The sequence below is a fragment of the Benincasa hispida genome, chromosome 5, assembly GCF_009727055.1.
Source record: "Benincasa hispida cultivar B227 chromosome 5, ASM972705v1, whole genome shotgun sequence".
Taxonomy (NCBI): domain Eukaryota; kingdom Viridiplantae; phylum Streptophyta; class Magnoliopsida; order Cucurbitales; family Cucurbitaceae; genus Benincasa; species Benincasa hispida.
Window position 1 is genome coordinate 35,958,820 of NC_052353.1, and position 24,781 is coordinate 35,983,600.

General features: G+C 33.3%; 1 protein-coding gene and 1 pseudogene across 1 annotated transcript; both read right to left on the minus strand.

Annotated features, from left to right (window-relative positions):
- Nucleotides 1-11,756: 11,756 nt before the first annotated feature.
- LOC120077067 (pathogenesis-related protein 1A-like) lies at nt 11,757-12,267 on the minus strand. The gene has a single exon (XM_039030919.1). It carries the CDS (start codon nt 12,243-12,245, stop codon nt 11,757-11,759), a length of 489 nt encoding a protein of 162 aa, XP_038886847.1. The 5' UTR covers nt 12,246-12,267.
- An 8,065-nt stretch (nt 12,268-20,332) lies between these two features.
- Nucleotides 20,333-20,957, minus strand: LOC120077317 (annotated as a pseudogene).
- Between the last annotated feature and the right edge of the window lie 3,824 nt (nt 20,958-24,781).

Here is a 24,781-nt window from a genome sequence, read left to right on the forward strand (position 1 = left end):
TGAAAGTATTAATGCAATTGGGCACCAAGTGGTCGGTGTCATTAACATGCATAAGAACCCTCGCCTCCAGCAGGCTGCTGCCAGATGTGCGACTTTGGGTCTCTTTAGTGAAACCTTAACCTTAAAAAATCCGACGAGTCGCACACTAAGCATAGCAACCATAGAATACGACCCTAATCAAAATGCATACATTTGTCACCTTGACACCAAAAAAGAGTTCGACCCAATGCTTTATCGGTGGGAAGAGGATTGTAACATGAGAGAAGCAAGGAGGTCAACCTCGCGACTCATCCCAACAACGCATGACAAAAAAATTTCAAGAGATCGATGTGGGCTGCTACCAGATGTCATTTCGATCGATGTGGGCCAGCTCATTGCAAAGCAAATTCGAGGTTTTTTTGGCCGTGTGAGAAGTCAGTACTTCTTCCCGTGGACAAGTTTGAGCCTATGCCTCTCTGTGAGCGAAGGCATTGACGAAAAGCCCATGCCTGAAGTTCACGTAATCATCCACACAAAGATCTTGAGAATGCTTCTCAAGGATTCACCACATTGCCCCGAGCTTCCAACAAAAAGGCCCCTCATTGATTTAAATGCGCCGCAACCGCCAAAACCAAAGAAGCAGCGCCGCAATGACAAAGGAAAGGAAACCATCCAAGAAAGTTCACCGCAGAAGCAAACCAGTCTACCCTTGGACCATTTGCCTTTAGTCATTCGCCCACCAAGCCCTCCAAACAAACCCCTTTCCCCTCTTCCCGAATAATTCACAAACCTCCTCCTTGCCCCCGACTCCAACCCTGCATCTTCAGCAGCGTCCCTCCACCATTCATCTCCACCCTACTTTGCACCGCCAACATCGCCGCATGTTGATGACCCACACGGTTTGGAAGTAGGCCCTTCCGCTCAATCTCAAACTGATGCTGGTGAAACATCGATGGCGTAACCCACCACCGCATCCCTTACTGCTGCCTTAGAAGATATACGAGTGTTTTTATCTCGAGAACTCACCTTCTTCCACCATGCCTTAACGAAGTTGTAGGAAAGGAACGCAGAGTTGTGAGACAGCAGCACAATGTTGCGATAGGCGATGGTCAATATTCAACGCAACATCTTTACCATTCGCCTGAACCAAAGACAGATGGCCGAGCACAACCATTAGTACTTCAATTTCTTAACGACATATCTACATGGTCCCTTGGTGCCTCCACATCTACAGCAACCTCTGCAATTTCAAGAAGCGACTCATAGAGCTCCTCCGCAATATCCTTCTCACCAAGAGCCCTCAGCGCAACTCTAAATTTGGGGGTGTACCACCTTCTCCACAATTTTGCTTTTTTTTTTTTTTTTTGCAGCCATTCTTTTTTTTTTTTATATAGAGAGCTATACCTTGTATTCTTTTGTACATACTTACAATTTTGTGTTGCGATAATTATAATTCTTTGTGTACTTAGACAAATTTTATACAACTGAGTAATCATTCTTTCCTTATGCATTGGCCTTTTTTATTTTTATCATCCTTTGTTAATTTATTGCGATAATTCTTTTCTTTTCTTTTGCGTTGTTTATTTGCACTGCCATGATGAGTAGTATGCATGCCCTTAGCAAAATTTCTTTATACATTGTATTTTCTGCCTAACACTTAGACAATTCATTACAATAGCTCTGCTTTACCTTCTCTATTACAAAACTCTACTCAAACCTTCTTTTCAAAATTTTGACTAAGTGTTTTGTCTGTTCTGTCCAAAACAACGCAATGAGGACCTTGCGCATCTCTAAATTTGGAGGTGGGAAAGGTCTGAGCAGATGTGATCAAGCGGATGCGGTCATATCTGTCTCTTATACACATCTAGATGTGTATAAGAGACAGGCATGGAAGTTGAGCTTTGTACACAACCAAAGTTGGACGCTCGCATGACACCCATGGGAGCAAGCCAAAACAAAAGGTGTAACCATGATCAACGTTCTCTATACGATGATGCAAACCAGGCCACTGCATAAAGACGGACTTCGTTGTTTTCGCAAAAAGAGGTAAAACATTATTCTCAAAACTAGAAGGGAACTTTGGGCAGAGGTTTATCTTAGATAAGAAATTATGTAGAGATGGAGCATTCGGAGTAGTCGATCGACGCAAAGTTAGGATAGGATTTTAGCTGAATTGCCTTAGTCAAGGATATGCTTGAGGACAAGCATATATCTAAATTTGGGGGTGTGATAACTTGTAGAAATACAAGTTATTTATACCGTTTTATTTAGATTATGCGGCAAAAAGAAGGAAAAGTTGCGTTGACAGTATAGAAATTGGCTTAGAATCGCGAAAATTGTAAAGTGTCGTAAGCACACTCGCTAACCCCATTGCGATGGAAAAATGGAATGTCCAAGTCTTTGTTTTGCAGAAAATAGGTCACCGAATGTGACAAACACTTGAGGACAAAAATGAACAACGCATCCACATTGCATGTGGCAATCAATCAAGAACGAAAAAAAACAACACAATTGCAATGCATGCGACGTTTGATCATAGACTCAAACGACCAACGCATTTCCACCACATGCGGCAATCGATAAGAGATCAAAACAATTACACGACATGCGGCAATCGATCGAAGATGTGAAGTGCAACGCATTCGCAAAGACTTCTGACATTGTACAGCTTTTCTATTGTACGATTCTAACAAATTGATCGTGGAGCAAAGAGGACATTTCCACTATGCCATTGCAGGAATTATCAGATTTCAGAATAGGACCATTAATGCAGAAGGAGCCAAGGTCTATAAATAGCTTCATCAAATTCGAAGAAAGGAGGTTGGTCTGGAGAGACAATTTAGAGAAAATCCGAGAGACACACGAGACAAGACCGAGAGGTAAGTCTTTAGAGCAAGCAATTATTTCCATTCCCGAAGAAGAAGTGATGTGCAAAAGGTCACTTCTACCTGGAAAGCAAGCCTGAGAGGGAAGCTTTCCACTCCATTTCTACCACACGCCGACAAGCAATCGTCTCCCATCAGGATCCGTGTCAAGACATTGACACTCTTTACGTATTTGTTCTTATTTTTTATTCATTTACTATGTTCATCGCTAAACTTTCATTCACAATCTATAACAAACGCTTATCCTTAGATTCTAATATCATTATCGTATTCATCGTCATTTCTCTGTTCTTTTCCATACATTCATCATCCATTTTCTCCATTATGTGTAACTAATCCCCAGGGTAAGGGGAAGGATTAAGCGAGTGAGTTAATACTTGTTAATAAAATCGGCTAAGTTTAGCTAAAGCATGCTCGACGACATCTTCAACTGTGAGAGCAGAAGTGAAGATGTTATTCCACCAATCGAAAGAAGGTTGGGAGAATGCGTTAACTAAAGCGAGAAGTATTTCCAAAGATGGAAACAACCTTGCGTTCATCACGTTCATCCCTGTTTCACCATAGACATATTGAAATATGACCGATCACTGAAAGGTGTAAGCCAAGGGAAAGCGGAACCTTGGTTGCACCCTCAGCAAGATTGACGAACTTGCGATGTCCTTTCCTTCAACCCATTCTCTTTTTGACACATTTCACAAGACTTCCCACCGCATTCATCGGAAATTTTTGCACATCTTCACAGCCAGTCCTCAAATTATTTATTACCGCAATTTACTTTATCGCATTTTATTTTTCAGCACATTTTATTCTTTACCGCAATTTACTTTTTATCGCAATTTACTTTTAAACCCAATTCATTATTCTTTATGTTAACCGGTCGCATGTACCACATTAGTATCGCATTAATCACAACAATCTCTTTGTTCGACTTCAGATCACTCTGAGAAACTTTCATTGGAATTATACTTGGTTCCAGCGTAAGAAAACTTGTGACACACACACTACACGAACACATACTATGAAGTATTTAAGCATCATCGCATACATTTAGAATGCAGTATAGCAATATCATAAATTACAGTGCATAAGCATCATTAAATTCACCATAGGCCCTTTGTTCAAGTCTTGAAGACACTACTTAAGGAAACACTCATTTACTTACTCTAAAATTGGGAAGAAGTGAATTCTATCTTGTAATATTATGTTCCCAACTCTCCAATCGGTCTTGTCCCAATAATGGTAGGTTTATTGAGTCGGCAAACTTGCCACTGTCATTCATACAATTCAAAGGACAATACCTTATGCACAGGAGTTCATAAGACACTCAGGATTAAGAGTAAGTTGCCTAGAGTATCCTATTGAAATAGAAATCTAACTAGTTAACGGTGTTACATCTAGTAGTTACTATTTTGCGGTCTGGTCTTATGCAAACTCATTGCATGGGATACTCTCACTCACATGTCACCTACACGAACGTGTTAGATCATTGCATGTCTATGAAATACAAAATGGGTTGTAACGATAGTGTCACCAGGATAAGGTTGATAAGGTACCCAACGTTATCCCTATACTATGAACTCCTTAAGTTGCATCTTGAACATTGATCTCTATATGTCTCCACATACTATTCAAGACTAATAAGACACCATAGGATGTTAGTTTATTGGATTTGGCGTTATTAAGAAAAAATATAATATAACGTAATCAATAACATTTATTGAAATAACATTGATAACTCTTTATTAATGAAATAACATTGATAAATCTTTATTGATGATAGGCAAAAAATTACATTCACTATCTACGAGTTTTAGGGCATAAAACCTAACACATTGGATATAACCAATCAGAGTGCATTGACTCTTCACGAATCACCTGGGTCAAAATTACCGTGTTACCCATCTAGTTACATCTAACTCTTTAACTACCACTGATCTCTCTAATGAATAATTAGTCATAATCTAACTATAATTAGACTGAGAGGGTGAGGACCCTTATTGTTCAAAACTCGAAATTAGCTTTTAAGGAAGCAATTCATCTACCTACCCTAACAAAGGAAAGGAGTGAATTCCATCCTGTGTAGTTGAGTTATTAGCTCCCCACTCGGAAAAATCCCCAAAAACTGTAGGAATATTGAGTAGGAGAATCTGACTGCTCTCACCCATGTAAATCGAAAGAACACCCTCATAGGCAGGAGTTCAAAACTCACTCATGATTAAGCTCAAGTTACTTATGGTTATCCTTGAAAGATTGTGAGGTCCAATGCGGAAGCGAGGATCGATCCCAATTTTAATTCACAGATAACTAAAACTATAGGGAATAAAATTTGCATTTTCAATAAAATTTAAAACATTCAATAACAAAGAAGAAGAATATAGGGATCTACACACTTATCTTTGAAGCCATAATTCTTCATGATCTCTTATGTATGATCACGAACGAAAAATCAAAATGGTCACCACCACAAGATTTTCCTCTATATTCTCCTTAGGGGTTACAAATTCACAAGTGTTGTGGGCTCTGGTGATTTAAGAATAAGGGAGAAAATTTTTTACAGAATAGTTTTTTTGCAGGGAAGACCTTTTATGTTCAACACACACTATCCATAAGAACGAACCCAATTTCTTTAACTTCCCACAATAGAATAAGAGATATGTGGAGGGAGTTACATATCTCCCTCGAATTTTTATTTAAAAATTAAATTAAAATATTTTTAATTCAATAATAACATAATGTAATTATGTGATAACCAACTTATCATATAATATACATTATATTAAATGTCATATCTAATATAACATTTGTAATCTATTGTTTATATTATATCATAATAAAAATTTGTCAATAATTTAAGATATTTAATATAAATCAAATTTATATCAAATTTAAATATATAAATCTAATCCAAATAATTAATATTTGAATCATATTCAAATATTTATTTCCTCTCAAAATAAACTTTATATTATAATTTATCAAATACATTATATTAATTATATCACATATAATTGATTTAATTAATTATATCATATATAATTAATTTCCAAAATTAATTTAAAAAATTAAAATTAATAAAAAATTAACTCTCAATAATCGCAGGTAAGCTACAAATGAGACCTTATGGACCTATAAATTGAAGCCCTCATTGTACTTAGATAATTAATTAAACTTCTTTAATTGAATTATCTAACCTCCATTAACTTCCAGTCACTTCACTAAAGACCGTCAGTTGCACTCTTCGCACTATAGATATATTTTTGTGTCCATTGGATATAACCAGTCAACATTGCAATAACCCTGCACAAAATTGTTCATAAGTACAGTTGGGCAAAAATTACAATTTTTCCACTGTAGTTACGTCAAACTCTTTAAGTACTACTAATGCCTCTAATGAACAATAAGTCATCGTCCAACTATGACCAAACCCCTCTAAGGCCAAGAGATGGTGTGGCGTCACATTGTTCAAGCTCTGGATTCAGCCCTTAAGGAGCAACTTATCTACTTACACTGACATTAGGGAAGGAGTGAGTTCCATGTTGTATAGTTATGTTCCCAGCTCTCCAATCAGACGAAACGCCAAAATGGTAGGCTTATTCAGTCGGCGATCAGGTCGTTCTCACCCATACAAATCAAAGGACAGCCTCAATAGGTAGAACTTCACAAATCACTCAGGATTCATGTCATATCACCTATGGTCGTATTGTTGAAATGCAAATTTCTATTATTAACGGTGTTATTCTCTTATTTTTTGTTGTATTTCTTTATAAATTTTGACTAACTTCATTGCATTCACAATATCTTAGACCAAGATCTGCAGGTAATTTTTCTAGATTTATTTCTGTATAAGATCGATCAGAATCCAAAATATTTTTCTTTTTTTGAAGATCATGCATTTACCATCTTTCTTATTTTTTTTCTTTTATAATATCTTTCCATATTAATTTTGAATTAACTCTACAAAATTATTAACAATAAGAATATTACATTCTATAATATAGATATAAAAACATCAAAACTTAAAATCTAAGAATATTTTAAAATTTACTTGTTGAGTTCATATATCCAAATAAGTGACAACAAATAATCCTCTAGCTTAAACTCCAAAATTAATTTTAAAAATCTATAGGAGAAATGTGAACGTAAAAATTACAAGAAAACAAGTGAAAATATATAGAGCGTAACATGAATAAAAAAATTATGTAAAAAAAATTATTGGAACCCTTTTAATAGAATGTTCTTGAGAGTTGAGATTGAAAAGTGAATTTCGAAAAGAAAAAAAAAGTTTATAAACTGTCTAGTTCTGTTGTCAATTAAAAGAGTATTATTTGACTATCTATTTATTAAAAAAAGACACATTATATTTTAAAGGGCACATTATTTGACCAACTTTCCTTTATTATGGGTAAAAAGTCATTTAAAGTCTAAAATAAAATGTTGGTAAGTTGTAGGATTTCAACCTTGTGCCTCACAAAAAAAATATATCCTACACTAACAAGCCAAAACAAATATTATTAATTAAGTTGAACTTATATATATATATTAATATATATCACTTTATAATTTACATTAAACATGCAAAAGAAGATTAAATTGTGGGGCCACGTGTCCCTGACCCCTACATGGTTCCACCTTTACCGATATATGTTACATGTTATGAATGTTCAATTTATTTTCAACCAAAAACAAGATTATGTATCTAAACTATTCTTTTTTTTTTTCATTCCTCCTTAATTTTAAGAATATATACTAATAATATAATTGTTTACTAATTATTTTTCTTAAACCGAAGTAAATATAATTCAAAAAAATATTTTGAGTTTTACCTTCCAGAAAACAACCAAAAAAATTATTTAATAATTTTTTCTTTCTTTTTTTTTTTTTTTTTTTTATAATAGAAACGAGATTTTGTATTTAGAGCAATATTTTTTGTTTAGATTTTAAGAAGAAAAATGTAACAACCCAGATTTGTACGCATGAAGAAAATTAAATGTCAAATATTAAGTAGGACGAAATTTTATTTAAAGGGGTGGAAATTTAGAAGGAAAAAAAAAGGAAATTTATTCATTATCCAAAAATAATGAATAAGGGAGCAGAATCAGGGAGGATTAATTGGAAGTTGGACGCTAGCTAATTCAGGGAGACAATGGGCAGTAGATAACTTTTTGTTTAGACACTACTCATTGGAAGAATTGGAGGTGAATTAATTGCCCATATACTCTTAAAATTTGAAAGAGTTAAAAAGAGAAAGTGGAATCCACAAGCAGTGAAGGCAACCACCGTGAAAAACTAGCAAGATTGGAGAGAAAATTGAAGAGAGCGAGAGTGGAGAGAGCGAGATTGGAGAGAAAATTGGAGAGAGCGAGAATAAAGAGAGCGAGATTCTCTGCGAGACAATGGGAGAGAGTGGGAGCAGGAGCGAGCGCGGAAGCGGGAGTGGGAGCGAGAGCGAGACGAGCGAGAGTCACGAGAGCCAAACCAGCGAGAAAGCTAAAGAGAGTGAGATTCTGAGAACAAAGAGAGCGAGATTTGGATAGAAGCATGGATTATGCGTTGAATTTGGCCACGATCTTATAGATTATACATGGAAAAACCCTAAAAATTGAATACAAACAAAGAATGATGATGTAAGGGCAAACGTTAGCCAAGATTAGGTGTCTTATTGAGAGGAATCCTTAAACCCTAAGTAATTTTAAAGAAGCCACCTATACGATGATTTGTCACATTGAGAAGAGCTGAAAACTACTATAAATAGAACCCTTTACCTGAAGATTTAACCCATTCACAAAACAAAATCTTAGTAACAAAGAATGTGTGAAAAAATAAGTGTGAGTGAGGAAGTTCTGTGAGGTTAAAAGAGAAAAGCTCGGGTAAGGTGCTGCCCAAATTCTGCCCAAATTCCCTTCTAGTTTAAAAAGGGAAAGCTCTACTGATCAAATCATAAAGAATAATAAGGAATAACTAGATCACAATATGTAGTTTATCTCACCCTCTCTTTAAATGTTCTATGGTAGTGTACCTTTATTATGTTGCATGGTTATGTTAATTGTTAATTGCATTACATGTTTAGAACACATTTCTCTACAAGGGACCCCATGCATTATGTTTGTTCACGATTACGTTAAAATCAAGTTTTGATTAGGTGTAAGTTATCCTTCCAGTCTAATCTTACGTTTACATTAATGGTTGATGTTGGATGCGACTCTGGCCTTACTGACTGCATGACCCGCTAATCATCAGATGGGTTAGTTTCTGTTTAAGTCCTCATCTTCCTATCAGGGCGGAGAAATTTATGCTTCCAGGGCTAGTAGGGCATGTATGGTTACACCCCTCCAGGCCTAATCTTACGTTATGTTTACGCTAGGGACTAGTAGGGCATGTATGGTTGCACCCCTCCAGGCCTAATCGTACGTTATGTTTACGTTAGGGACTAGCAGGGTATGTATGGTTACACCCCTCTAGTCTAATATTACGTTTATGCTAATGGTTGATGTTGGATGTGACTCTAGCCCTACTGACTGCATGACCCGCTAATCATCAGATGGGTTAGTTTTCGCTTAGGTCCTCATCTTCCTATCAAGGCAGAGAGATTTATGTTGGAAGCATAACCGACCACCACATGTTATTATACGTTTTCGGTCCCAACCATATGTTTTCATGACATGTTGCTTGTGATTGTGCATTTGGTCACTACCCTACATGAGAACTACTTACTGGTATATTATATACTCATCCTATATTTTTATAGACTTTGTAGGTAAGGACACAGCGTAGATGGCAAAATTGGACATCGCTCAAATGGCCAACCATCAAACTTACTATTATAGGCATATGCATTTTGTACCACCACGCTAATGTTTTATGGATCCTGGTGTTTTGATAAATAAACTTTTTATATAGTTTTTCTATCTAATTAATAAAATTTAGATATGTTCTTTGAAATTTTCACCAGAACTCATCTCATGATAGAAAAGTCTAAGTATGCATGTCGTAGTGGTCGGATCATAATGTGTAAGGATCTGGTCGTTACAAAAAACCAATAAATGCTATGATTGGCCATAATTCCTTTTTAATGAATTGAATTCAAATTAAGGGATTTTTTTTAATATTAAATTAATTCAACAATCTGTCAATTACTTTTTAGATTTTATAAACCTTCAAATCTTGAAAACAATAATTTTTACTTAAAACTATTCTATTTTTTATTATTATTTTTTTATTTTAAGAAGATATAACTATTATTTATTGATAACTTTTTTGAAGATTCATGTAAACATTATTCAGACACCAATTTAGAGTTTTTCTTCCAAAATAAGCTTATAGTGGATTATTATTATTATTATTATCATCATATAATAATTAGATTTAATGGATGCTCTATTTTTTTTTTTTTTCAATCGAAACAAAATTTTATATCTAAATGATTTATTTTTTTTTTAAGTATCCGAGCATATATTATTTATTAATCGATTATTTATAAAACCTAATATCTTTTGATGGATGTAAGATTTGATTTGTAGAAAAAAAAATAATAAGAAATACAATTTTTGAAACAAGTAAAATTTTGTAGAATTTATAACATTTAACCCTCACCACTAGATATTAAAGAGACAAATTACCTATCTTGTCTGATACATAATCTAAAAAATTTAAAAATTAATATCTTTTAAATCTACATTTTTTATTGTTAATTATTCTAATTCATAATTCCATCGTTCTTATTTTTTCCCTTAAAAAAATCAATCAATTTGAACAAATCGCATAAAAAATTGACCCATGCAAGTAATATCTTACTATGTCACTCCTTCACAAATTTTATTTCAATTTCATCATATATATTTGTATTTTAATTCTATTTTTCTTTTAAAATCTCTTTTGTTGTTTTAAAATTTAAAGGTAAAATATATTTTATAATTTAAACTTATTACAAGTATATACATTTACAATTTATATTTTACCATAAAAATTTATATTCAACAGGTTTTCAACCACGTACAACTTCTTTTATTTTCATTGTAAATTAACCTCTCTCTCCCTATATATATATAGTTTTCGGACTATTTCTTTCATTATTAAGTTTATGTTAAATACTTATTATTCAAATTAAATAAAATATATTCATTCAAAATTCAAATTTCATCATAAAAATTTAAGGGGGCGTTTGGGGCAATGAGTTAGTTATTATAGTTCTAGGTTATTATAGTTGGGTAATGATATCTTGTGTTTGGAGTATAGATTATTTTAGTATAGATTATAATAGTATGTGTTCGAGGTGTAAAGTATTTTAGCTTGAGAAAGAAATAGTAAACATTGTAGCAAATAATAAAAAAATGATGAATGTAAAATAGTAAAAAATTGTAGTAAATACTGTAACAAATGAGAGTTTTAAAATAGTGTTGACTATAGCTAATTTGATGTTTTGAAATAGTTTTTACTGTAGCAAGAGGTGGTATTATATTTTGATGATAACCCTTGTCCTAAACGCCCTTATTATTCAAGGAACAACTCAAGAAGACCAATATCTAATTTCGTGTCGTTTCTTAATTAGTGAACATGATGTACAATTATCACTTTCATCTCTTCATTTATGCAAAACACAAGGACAATTAGTATTAAAATATTTCCTTTTAACTCGGACATCCAACTACATTGGAGAGACAACCTCTTCAAATTAAATTAAACTAGTTAACTAATTACTGAGATCAAGATTAACAAAACAGAAAGTAATAATCAACATTAATATTAGCCATTGTCAATTCCAAATATCACTAAACACCTTTTCTTCTTGCAAAATACAGAAACCCAAATACCAACAAAATCAAGAGGTACAATAAATAAATAATACTTTTTCTTGTACAAAATCTTATGTCCTTGTAAACAAAAAAACAGATTTATCTAATAAGGCAGCTCACCTGGAACATTACCAGCAGGACTGTAGTTGCAAGAGACCAAAGTCCAATGGTTTTTGCACTTAACATTGGCACAACCTATTAGGAAACTCTTCTTCCACACCAATTGGGTGTAATGGCGACACTCGCCGCCAACGCACGTGTTGGACTTGTGGTCGTAGTATTTCTTCTCATCCGCCCATGCCTGCACTGCAGCCGCCGCTGTCAACAAGCCATCTAGCGTTGCTAGGTTCTCGCCGTAAGGGCCTTTGGAGTGCACCATCTCACACGTTGCAATCTTTGTCTCGAGATAATTGTTAGCATAAGTTGCAAGTTCTTCGTCCCAAAAGACTGGATCGGCCCCAACCTCAGCTCGAACTGCATTGTGGGCGTCGACGTAGTGTTGGGGTGTATTGTGAGCAAGAAACATGGGGATGAAGGTTAGCATAATCAAGCAAATGGAGGATAAAATGTTGGAGAGTGACATTTTTGACATGTTGAAGGTAGGTGGAGGAAATGAAGAAGAATGTTTGATTAGAATTGTGGTGTGGATGAACATTTGGTGAAGGTCATTTATAGGGGGAATGAATGGTTTGTGTTGATTGTTGACTTTTCATATAGGAAGTGTTAAAAAAAGAAATAGTGTGGAGACCCCTTATTTGCTATGAATTCTAATAATGGGCTTTCCTTGTTTAGTTGTTTAATCTCACTTTTTGCTATACATTTCTCAACTCTTGAAAGGACAATTCGAACCATAAAACAATCCTTCTTAGTCACTAATACATATGTAAGTTGAGTTATCTCATTTTGACAAAGTTTAATCACGTATGTATTTAGAGTTGAGATTTGAAATAAAATGTAAGTTTAAATAAAACTTTATTCATTTTGCTTCACATATGCTTTTAGAACATGCATTATATTTTTTTCTTTCTACTTTAGATGTTTTATTTTTTTTTTTTTTTGTCCCTATACTTTTAATACTTTGACTTGAGAATGCAAAGATGACTAGAGTTTCATTCAAATATAATTCAAATATTAGTTTATTTAATCTCGAATCATAATTAGAATATGAAGGATTCATTTATAATAATTTTTTTTAATGTATTTTTTCTTTTTCGTTTTTAAAAATTTTGTGGTTTCTTCACTATTTCTTTAATTTTCGCTTCCCATTTGGATTAATAGTCTTTCAAATTGCTTTTAAACATTTAGCTTGAATTTTTTAAAAATAGGTAGAAGGTATTGATAACATTGTAAAGAAATTCACACGTGCAAGTAGTTATTATAAAGCTCATCTTCAAAGACTAAAAATTTAAAACTAACTTTTCATTTGGTCTTCATCTGATTTTCATTTTAAAAAATTGTCTTTGTTTTCTCACAATTTATTACTCGTGATTTTCATATTTCTTAGGTAAACATTTGAATTATTAACCTATTTTCAAAAACGAAAATATTTTTTTGAAAACTATTTTTACTAGTTTCAAATTTTGGCTTTTATTTTAAAAACACACATAAAATGTAGAAAACAAAACATAGAAAGTCAATAGATGAAAGTGGTGTTTAAAGACATAATTTTTTTTAAAAAAAAAAAAAAATAGAGAAAAGAGAATAAAGAAGAAGTTACCAAATGAGATCTAAAGGCCCCATTAAATAACCATGATTTTTTTTTCTTTTGAAATTGTATGCTTGTGTATGCACAATTTGTTGGTAAGCTTTTAACCTTTCTTGAAAACACATTTTGATTTTAAGCTAAATTTCAAAAACAAAATCTACGTTTTCAAAACTATTATTTAGTTTTCAAAATTTGACTTGGTTTTTTAAAACATGTTTAAAACGTAAGTATTAAAACGTAAGAAAACTATAGGTAGAAGAAATTTTTATTAACTTAATTTACATAAATAAAAAAAAAAACAAAAATGTTATAGGCAATTTTAGAGCAGCAAAAGGTCAAAAGCCAAGATTGAACCAAGAGAGTTATCTAGCCCTGCTAAAGGACATGCAACTTACTATAAAGCAGGCCCATGAGAGTTCCAATAAATAAAGGGAAGATAAATTAGGCTTAAAAGAGCCACTTGGCTCGCCTTGGCCTCGGAGGCCAATGTGGGTCTTGGGAGCCCAAGGATGAGGCTGAGGCTGAGGCCATGAAATTCCTTATACCGATGTTGATCCGAATCGACCTTCTTCGTTGGAAAATCCTTAGCGGCCCAATCCCAGACCCCATGTGTCTGGTTTCAAAGTAAGAAAAGTAAATAGATTTTCTGATTTTCTTCTCCAATTGGAGTAAGGAAGACCTCTAGGACTCAACTATAAATAAAGCATGACAGCCCCATGAAAGGTAAGTTCATCTCTTCCTTAACAACTACTCGCCTTGACATTTGTGCAAGTAATTTGTTCTCCTAAATACAATTTTATCGTCGATGACACGTGATGTAACGACCCGATTCCTTAGGACATAAATGAGGTCGTTACTATAGACATGCATACATACATTTTAAAACGGCACTTTTCCAAGATTAGATAAAAGACCAAAATTAATAATTTTGTTAAAAGTAACTAAATGAAATTTATTTAATAGGGTACCCTAAAAGATGAAATAACGAAAATACCACATTAACACATGATCCAAAACAACTAATGTGCAAGAAGAAAATCAAAACTAAAAAATCTCTAAATCCAGAAATTAGCTAAATTTAGAATCACAAAGACAAAAAAAAAAAAAAAAAAAATGAGCGAATGCATTGACTGGTCCAGTGGCTCCATCATGGATGATGAAATAACGAAAATACCACATTAACACATGATCCAAAACAACTAATGTGCAAGAAGAAAATCAAAACTAAAAAATCTCTAAATCCAAAAATTACCTAAATTTAGAATCACAAAGACAAAAAAAAAAAAAAAATGAGCGAATGCATTGACTGGTCCCAGTGACTCCATCATGGATTTTACTTGTCATTCACCAGCGTATTCTTACCTTGGCCTGAAAAAGAAACATGAGAAAGGGTGAGTATAAAATACTCAGTAAATAACCTCATTATTGGGGTAAGGTTATGCATTTATGTCTAATAAATACAACCTTCTAGTGAGACATGCAAAAAACTCCCTACTATTTCTGGATGGCCATCTGGTGAATAGTTTAACTCATCCTATCGTAGATGCGATATACCCACAAAACTCTGGTGAAATCCCGAATGAGATCACTAATCTCTGGTGAATCCCAAATGAGACACTAACCGTTGGGATTGATGCCCTAAATCTTGTGGGTTATGTAGTTTGTAATTGTATTGTACAGACAGTTTATTTATTTAATAAGATTTGAGGTATTTTATTCGACATTTAGTAGCATTAACCCACAAAACCAATAAACAAACATTCAAGGTAATTTTCTGTAACTTAAACATGTATGTGGAGACATATAGGTGAATTATGTTTAAGTGATAAGTTCAAGAGTCTGTAGTAGATGGATAAAGTTGGATACCTTATCCTGATGGCACTACGAATATGACCTGTTTTGTAGATGTTACAATTGTGGTAAAGTTCTATAAATGATCTGATCCTGATCATTCATGGAGAGACATGTAAGCGGGGGTGTTCTATACAAAATGGTTTGTATAAGACCAGACCACGAAATGAATAGTATCATTATATAACATCGTAAATAGTAGAGACTTACATTTCACTAGGATAACCATAAGTGACACCTAAATCCTGATTGAATTTTGAACTCCTGCCTATAACGATCCTTTAATTTGCATGGGTTAGAGTGGCAAGTTCTCCAACTCAATATGCCTACCTTTTTGGGGATTCGTCTGATTGGGGAGTAGGGAACACAACTACACAAGAACAGAATTCACTCCTTCTCTAATATCAGGGTAAGTAGATAAATTGCTCCCTCGAGGACTGATTTCGGGATTTGAACAATATGGCTCCACACCCTCTTTTGGCGTGAGAAAGCTTTGGTCATAGTTAGACTATGATTTATTGTTCATTAGAAGGATCAGTGGTACTTAAGAAGTTAGATGTAACTATAGGCGCAAAACGGTAATTTTGGCCTAGCTGTACTTACGAGCAATTGTGAAGGATCATCGCATTATTGACTTGTTATATCCAATAGACACATAAATATATCTTTAGTGCGAAGAGTGTAGTTGTCATTCTTTATAAGTGGAGTGAGCGGCAGTTAATGAAAGTTGATTAATTTAATTAAAGGGGTTTAATTAATTGATCAAGTACTATTGAAGCTTCAAACTATAGGTCCATAAGGTCCCCTTTGTAACTCAACTTGGATAATTGAGAATCAAATTAATTTTGGATTAATTTTAATTGTTCAAATTAATTGAAGGAATTAATTATATATGATATAATTAATATAACGTATTTGATACATTATAATATAAAGTTTATTTTGAGAGAAATATTTGAATGTGATTCAAATATTAATTATATGAATTGGATTCATTTAATTATATTTAATATAAATTTGATTTATATCAAATATCATAGATTATTGAGAGAATTACAAACTATAGGTTATATTATATTTGATATAATATAAATCATATATTATGTGTTATATTTGATATAACATATAGTTATATATATAATATATATTGATAAATTAGTTATTGTATTGTTACTATTTAAATTAAAATTTGTTTAATTTAAATTTAAATTAAAAGGGAGGGGGTTATTAAAATAACTTCTCTCCCCTAATTTCTCTTAGGAATCGTAGGATGAGGCAAGGGGTTATGCGATGGTCTTCTTCCTTCTCCATTGGAGTTCACGTAGACTGGTCATACTGTGAGTGTGTGAATTTCTCTGCCAAAAAATAAAATCATCTCTAGAATTCTTCTTCCTCACCCTCTACCAAAATTAAGAGTAGCCGACAACTCTCTCTTAGATTCTCGACCCTAAGAAGAATACAAAGGTTTCTCTGTTGGTGATGTCCAACTAAATTAGGATCTGTGTGTTGCAGTGTTCTTTGGTGCTCAAGATCCAAGAAGATTCGTGGTCGATTGAGAGGATTTCATAAAAAATTTGTGTCATCAAGGGTTAGTATCTTTGAACCCTATTTTCATCTTCTCTGTATTATTGTTCTAAGCGTGCTGTAAATTACTTGGAATGCATAATAGTGTTTTAAATTTTATTTTTTATGTAAATTAAAAATTGGAAAATTATCTCACTTCCGTCTAGTGTTTTCATAAACCTTCACCTTTGGTTAATCTCATAGGAAACACAAATCTCTGGTGAAATTCCAAAGTAGATAACTAACCATTAGTGAATTCTGAAGGAAGCACTAACCTCTGGTAGGTACATGTCTACGAATAGGGGGTAGCCATCACTAACATAAATATGATGCATCATAAAATAGAGTCCACATATAAATCATAACATAAAGCTCATCCATCCTCATATATGCCAAATAAAATATAGATCATGCTAATACTTTCTTATAAAATTTCTTATAAAACAAGATTATGCTCATTCTTATCACATACATCAAAAAAGACAGTCAGGTGTTCAATTTCATCTCTAATCTTGCATCATGATTCATACAGTCTTATAATCATCAAATTGTTCTTAAAGTTTATCGCCTGACACAAAGAGAGTTCTAGTAGTAATATTACTTATCTCAAATTGAAAACTTTAGGAACTGGCAAGCTTAACCTCTTCCTTGCCCAACAAAACTGACAATCCACGGGATCGACTTAAAACACCCAAACGAAAGCACCTAAAATCCTCAAGATCCAAATCTTTCACCCAAATTTGTCAACTAGATCTTTAATTGTTTGGACAGAAACTTCATTGACCTACGTGCCAACATCCAAAATATGTCGAGTTTCAACAAATCAGAGCCAAAACTTTAATGAGTGCTCAGTTATCCTCAGGAAAACCAAATCAAACTAATTAAAACTTACCCTTAAATCAAGATTCTAGTGAAAACTCTTGGCAGTGCCGGTCCCAACGGGTCAGTGACGGTAGAAGCGTCGACGATAGCGGAGAAGGGGGTCTTGAAAGATAGAGAATGGCGCAGCCCCCAGGCAGTGCTTCACAGATCGGCATTCGACTGAAGAAGAGCTATGGATGGAAACAAACTCCGACGGTGCGAGTGAATGGCTGTTCGAAGGGCGATGTGCGTACGACTATGTGTCAGCCAGTGGATGACGCTTGGTCGAAGGAGAGACACGATGCGAGCTTCACTTGATGGCGTTGACGCCATTAGGGCTGGGGATGCTCACGCGAAGGAGAAACTCAAATGGAAGGGGGGGGGGGGGGGTGTTCTACTCGCCCGCAAAAAAAAAAAGGAAGGGAATATTTTTTTTTTTTTAACATTAATAACTTTAACCCTTACAAAAGAAAAAAGGGTAATTACAATTGGTAATATTTTTAGGAATAATAACTAAGTGTATAACATCATTTAAAAAAAATTGCAAATATAACCATGTCTATCAGCGACTTCTATCGTTGATAGATTCTTACTAGTGATATGGTCTATCACTGATGGACTCCTACCAATAATATGGTCTATCACTGATAGACTATTTAAATTTGGTCATATTTGTAATTTTTTTACAGTATGTTATATTTGTTAATACTTTGGAGTAATGTCAATATTTGCAACTGTCCCAAGAAAAAAAAATGAATAAACCCACTTTGCCTTTCCTTTTTCAATCCCAAATCCAAATCCAAATCTCTTTTTCTTAAGAAAAAATTAAACTTCCAAATCCTTTTGGAAAGAATGAATTTAAATAAGTTATCCTATTAAATGGATTTAATTTAATTCTGTTTTCTAAATTAAATTAAAATTGAAATAAATCCTAAATTCTTCTTAAATTAAAACTTAAATTCCAAAATTCTTCACCAAGCAAAATTTAGAAATTAAATTATCCTTTCACAATAATTCAATTCCACCTCCAAAATTAAAAATAATTCTCAAATACCACAACATAATTGAATTTAAATTACATAAAAATTTGGGATGTCACATGTGAAACTCTAGGGAGTTCCTTTGGCCCGATCTTACCGTCAACATAAATAATTATGAAATATAATGGAGCCTAAATAAATCTAACTCAAATCACATAATCTAAATATCAAATAACATATTCTAAAATCGTCCCTCTCAAACTCACAAAATACTGTATCATTGTGAATTTAGTTATTAAATAAATAATGTACATGTTTTTTTATTTGAAATCAAAACCCCATATAGATGTTGATGCCAATATCCATTCCTCACAATTAGAATTAGCATAATTCCTCACGGGGCCCCACCCTTGATCTTGGTGGGGAATCCCCGATTTAACTGAGGATGGGTCAAATCGGAGATCCCTTTAGGGTCCCTAAACCAGGGATAGGGTGGCGATCGCGAGGGTATCCTCATCCCTCCCCGTCCTGATTAGGTTTTTAAATATATATGTGTGTGTATATATATATATATTATGAGGCATTTAACTTTTCACATTGAGTCTAGTTTTTTAATTTTAGCCCAATCTAAGCGCAACTAAAATAACAAGACCGAACCAAATATAATTTTAGGGATAAAATAAAACAAAAGGTCTAAGGGAAACAAAAAGAAAAACGAGGAATGGGTCCTTACAGGGACCCGTTTACTCGATACAAAATCCTTCGCGCCGATCACGAATGCAAGTTTTCAATTCAACGGCAAAGTCCCTCAAACCAATGCCAATAATGTAAATTCAACTAATGATGACAACTTAGCCTTTCAGGGATGTTTGTTTTCTAGATATCAAAATAAGCCAGAATCTTTATATATATCTAAAATTGTAATTGTAGATGACTGAAAACATAGACATCTAGCGTATTTTAGATAATCACCACGCTTGTTTTTCAAAAATAATTGTAAGAATGTTTCCGACATCATAACAAATATTTCACTTATATATTATTTTTTGTTTTCTTTCCTCGTATTTTATTCTATTAGAACAAAGTCTCCCATAGTTAAATATGAGACAACCATGTTTCACTTATAGGGATTATGTTAAATGTCAATCTTTCTTAAAATTTTGCTTGTAAGAGACCATACACATCCCAATTATTCTTTTATGTTTATGCCATTTATTTGTTATTTAAATTTGTGTCTTTTGTCAATCTACCATATATATATATCAGGAATTCACTTTTTGACATTTAGTATAGTTTTTAATTTAGTCCAATTAAACCCAAAAAAAGTGTACAAACCCGAACAAAATAGAATTTTAGGAAAAAAATTAAAACAAATATCCAGGAAAACAAAAGGGAAAACGGGGGACCTGTTTCCCTGATATGGAATCCCTGCCCGATCACGAATGCAAGTTTCAATTGCGGAAAAGTCCTCAAACCAATGCCATAATGTAAATTCAACTAATGATTCTACAACTATACCTTTCAAGGATGTTTGTTTTCTAGGAATCAAAACAACCAGAATCTTTATATAATATTTAAATTGTAATTGTAGATGACTGAAAATATAGACATCTAGATATTTTAGATAACCACCACGTTTGTTTTTCAAAAATAATTGTAAGAATGTTTCCACATCATAACAAATATTTCACTTATATATTTTTTTTTTTTTTTCCTCGTGTTTTCATTCTATTAGAACAAAGTCTACCATATTTAAACATGAGACAACCACGTTTGACTTTGAAGGGATTGTGTTAAATGTCAATCTTCCTTTCATATAATTAGATCAGTGAATAATAACATTTGATCATCACCTAATAAGGTAGCTCACCTACAACATTGCCAGTAGGACTATAGTTACATGAGACTAAAGTCCAATTGTTTTTGCATTTAACAGTAGCACAACCCACCAAAAAACTATCCTTCCACACCAATTGTGTATAATGTCGGCACTCGCCTCCACACATTTGTTGGAGTTATGGTCATAGCTTACTATCTTCTCATCCGCCCATGCCTTCACGGCAGCCGCTGCCGTCAACTCGCCGTTTACCGTTGCCAAGTTCTCACCATAACGGCCATTGGAGTGCACCATCTCGCAAGTTTTAATCTTTGATCCGATGTAATTTTTAGCGTAAGTTTCAAGTTCTTCGTCCCAAAAAAGGGGTTCAACCCCGACTGTTGCTCGAACCGCATTGTGTGCATCAAGAAAGTCTTGTGGGCTGTTTTGGGCAACGACAATGGGGGTTAGGGTTAGCACAACAATGCAAAGGGCGACGAGAACGGTGGCGAGTGCGATTTTGGTGAAGGATTATTTGTAGTGAGAATGAAATGGTTTTGAGATGATGGTTGCCGTTTGAATGCTAAATAAAGAAACAAAAATAGAGGCATCATATGCGAAGTGGATTCTAACTATGGATTACCTTTAGGTTAGTTTTTTTCTCTCTTTGTTCTTTTAATATCCGTGTGTATCGGGCAGGTTTGCATGCATTTGCACGGATCTCAGACAACGTGTCCACTCCTGCAAAATTTAAGTATGAATGGAATGCATAAGATATATATTAAACATTAAATAGGTGACCGCCTTAAATTGAATCCATTCTCCCTAAATAGATCATCTTTATATATTAACCCGATGTCATTTTGTAAATCCTAAGTTAAAAACAAATTTTTTTGGATATAAATTAATTAACACATATTTCTACATATGATTATGCAGTTATATAACATTAAAATTTTTTTGTCAAATATCCTTCTAATTTTTGAATTATTTTTAGGTAAGTTACATTGTATGGCAAATATATTTTAATAAACCAAAGCCATGACTATAATTTTTTTGTAATTGCAAGTGTGGCAATCACATAACAATCACATAGCAATCAATGTCGGACTTTGGTCGCATTTCCAACAATATATCATTAAGATATTAATTTATTTAATCTCGAATCATAATTCTAGAAGGCTTCATTTAATAATAATTTTGTTTCAATATTATTTTTCGTTTTTGAAATTTTTATGGTTTCTTCACTTTTTCTTTAATTTTCGCTTCTCATTTGGATTAAAAGTCTTTCCATTTATTTTCTCCAAAATTTAGCTTGAATTTTCAAAACATTGATAGAAGGTATTGATAGCATTGTAAAGAAATAATTCACACGTGCAAGTAGTTATTATAAAGCTCATCTTCAAATACTAAAAATTTAAAACTAACCATCTCATTCAGTAACCATCGGGTTTTCTTTTTCAAAAATTGTGTTTGTTTTCTCACAATTTCTTATTCGTGATTTTCATATTTCTTATGTAAACATTTGAATTATTAGACTATTTTCAAAAATGAAAACAATTTTTTGAAAACTACTTTTACTAATTTTCAAATTTTGGCTTTTATTTTAAAAACACACATAAAATGTAGAAAACAAAACATAGAAAGTCAATAGATTCGATTGATGTTTAAAATTACAACACAAAAAAAAAAAAAAAAAAGTATAAAAAAGAAGTTACCAAATGAGATCTAAAGGCCCCATTAAATAACCATGATTTTTTTTTTAAAAAAATTACGTTCTTGTGTATGCACAATTTGTTGGTAAGCTTTCAACCTTCCATGAAAACACATTTTAATTCTAAGCAAAATTTCAAAAACAAAATCTATGTTTTCTTATTTAGTTTTTAAAATTTGACTTGATTTTTTAAAACATGTTTAAAAAATAAGTAATATAAAATAAGAAAACTATAGGTAGAATTTTTTTTTATGAACTTAATTTACATAATAAAAAAAATAAAATGTTATAGGCAATTTTAGAGCAGCAAAAGGTCAAAAGCCAAGATTGAACTGAGAAAGTTATCTAGCCTAGCTAAAGGACATGCGACTTGCTAAAAAGCAGACCCATATGAGTTCTAATAAATAAAGGGAGATAAATTAGGCTTAAAAGAGCCACTTTTCCCGCCTCGACCTCTGAGGCCAATGTGGGTCTTGGGAGCCCAAGGGTGTGGCTGAGGCCATGAATTTCCTTATACTGAGGTTGATCCGGGTGGATCTTCTTTGTTGGAAAATCCTTAGCGCCTTGATCCCAAACCCCACGTGTCTGGTTTCAAAGTTAGAAAAGTAAATAGATTTTATTCTCCAATTGGAGTAAGGAAAACCTCTAGGACTCAACTATAAATAAGGCATGACAGCTCCATGAAAGGTAAGTTCATCTCTTCCTTAAAAACTACTTGCCATGACATTTGTGCAAAGTACATTAGAGTGTCTGTGGCAAGCACCATACCTATGTGTTAAACTTTTGATTGTCTTGCAAGTAATTTCTTCTCCTAAATACAAATTTATCGTTGAGGGCACGTGATGTAACGACCCGACTCCCTAGGACATAAACTAGGTTGTTACTATAGACATGCATGTATACATTTCAAAACGACACTTTTCTAAGATTAGATAAAAGAACAAAATTAATAATTTTATTAAAAGTAACTAAATGAAATTTATTTAACAGGGTACTCTAAAAATATGAAATAACGAAAATACCACATTAAAATATGATCTAAAACAACCAATGTGCAAGAAGAAAATCAAAACTAAAAATTCTCTAAATCCAACAATTAGCTAAATTTAGAATCATGAAGACACAAAAAAAAAAAAAAAGAGCAAAAGTATCGACTGATCCTAGTTGCTCGATCACGAATTTTGCTTGTCATTCACCAGCGTGTTCTTACCGTTGCCTGAAAAAGAAACATGAGAAAAAGTGAGTATAAAATACTCAGTAAGTAACCCCACTACCGGCGTCAAGTTTTGCATTTATGTCTAATAAATGCAATCTTCTAGTGATACATGCAAAAACCCCTACATTTCTGGATGGCCACTTGATGAATAGTTTAACTCGTCCTATCATAAATAAGATATACCCACAAAACTCTGGTGAAGTCCCGAATGAGATCACTAATCTGTGATGAATCCCAAAGGAGACACTTACCGTTAGGATTGATGCCCTAAATCTCGTGAGTTCTGTAGTTTGTCATCATATTGTACAAACAATTTACTTATTTAATAAGATATGAGGTATTTTATTCAACATAGCATTAACCCAGAAAACCAATAAATAAATATCCAAGGTTATTTTCTGTAACTTAAACATGTATGTGGAGACTAAAGGAACTCTTAAACAAGAGCATCCATGAGTGCGTTCGGATCTTTCCTATTTCATTGTGACCGAAATACTACATACACATTCTAACAAATAGATATGCATTTTCACACTAATTATAGGCATGCTTTCACAAATAAAATACAAGAGATTGAATTAACGTACCAGTTGAAGAAATCTCCACTTCAAACTCAATCCAGCGGAAGCAAACCTCTACGGTCTTTACCGCCCAACAAACAGTCGGCTACCTGCAGCACGATCGTCTACACGAACGACAGCACACGAACAAGCAGGACCGAGGACGATACCACCACCTAGAGCCGTTAGAATTCTCGGAGTGAGAATCTGAAGAGTGGTCTTTGATAGAAATGGAAGAGGAAAAAGGAAAGGGATGATCGTGTAGAATGACAAGAAAGTGGGAGAAGGCTCTCGATAATGGATGCTTATCGTTTAGAGAAAGCTTCAAGATCGTGTAGGTTTTACTAAGCGATCGTCTAGTAATTAATAAGCGATCGTTTAGAAAACTCGAAACGCTAAGCGATCTTTTAAGAAAGCTAAGTGACCATTTAGAGAATGCGTGCGATCGTTCAGTACGTGAGGTGTGCGATCGTTTAGGCGATAGGAAGCTATCGTATAGGCTCTCAGCTAAGCGATCGTTACGTTTTCACACCTTTAGTGATTTTTTCGAACTCTTTGCAAAAGTAAACCAATTTTCATTTTATTCTTCAATTATAATAATCAAATAAGATTTTCCCACTAATGCACGATTGAGGAGAAGTTTTCGGCCAATTATCACATAATTAACCAATTAATTAATTAATGAATATAATCATGTTATATTCTTAACCTATAGTTTGATATCATATATCCACTATAGTAATTTCTCCTCCACTTGATATAAATCATATTTATATCTAATTTTCTCCAAGATAATGTATCTCATACATTTAGTCAATTATATCACATATAATTAACCAGTTCAATTATATCATATATAATC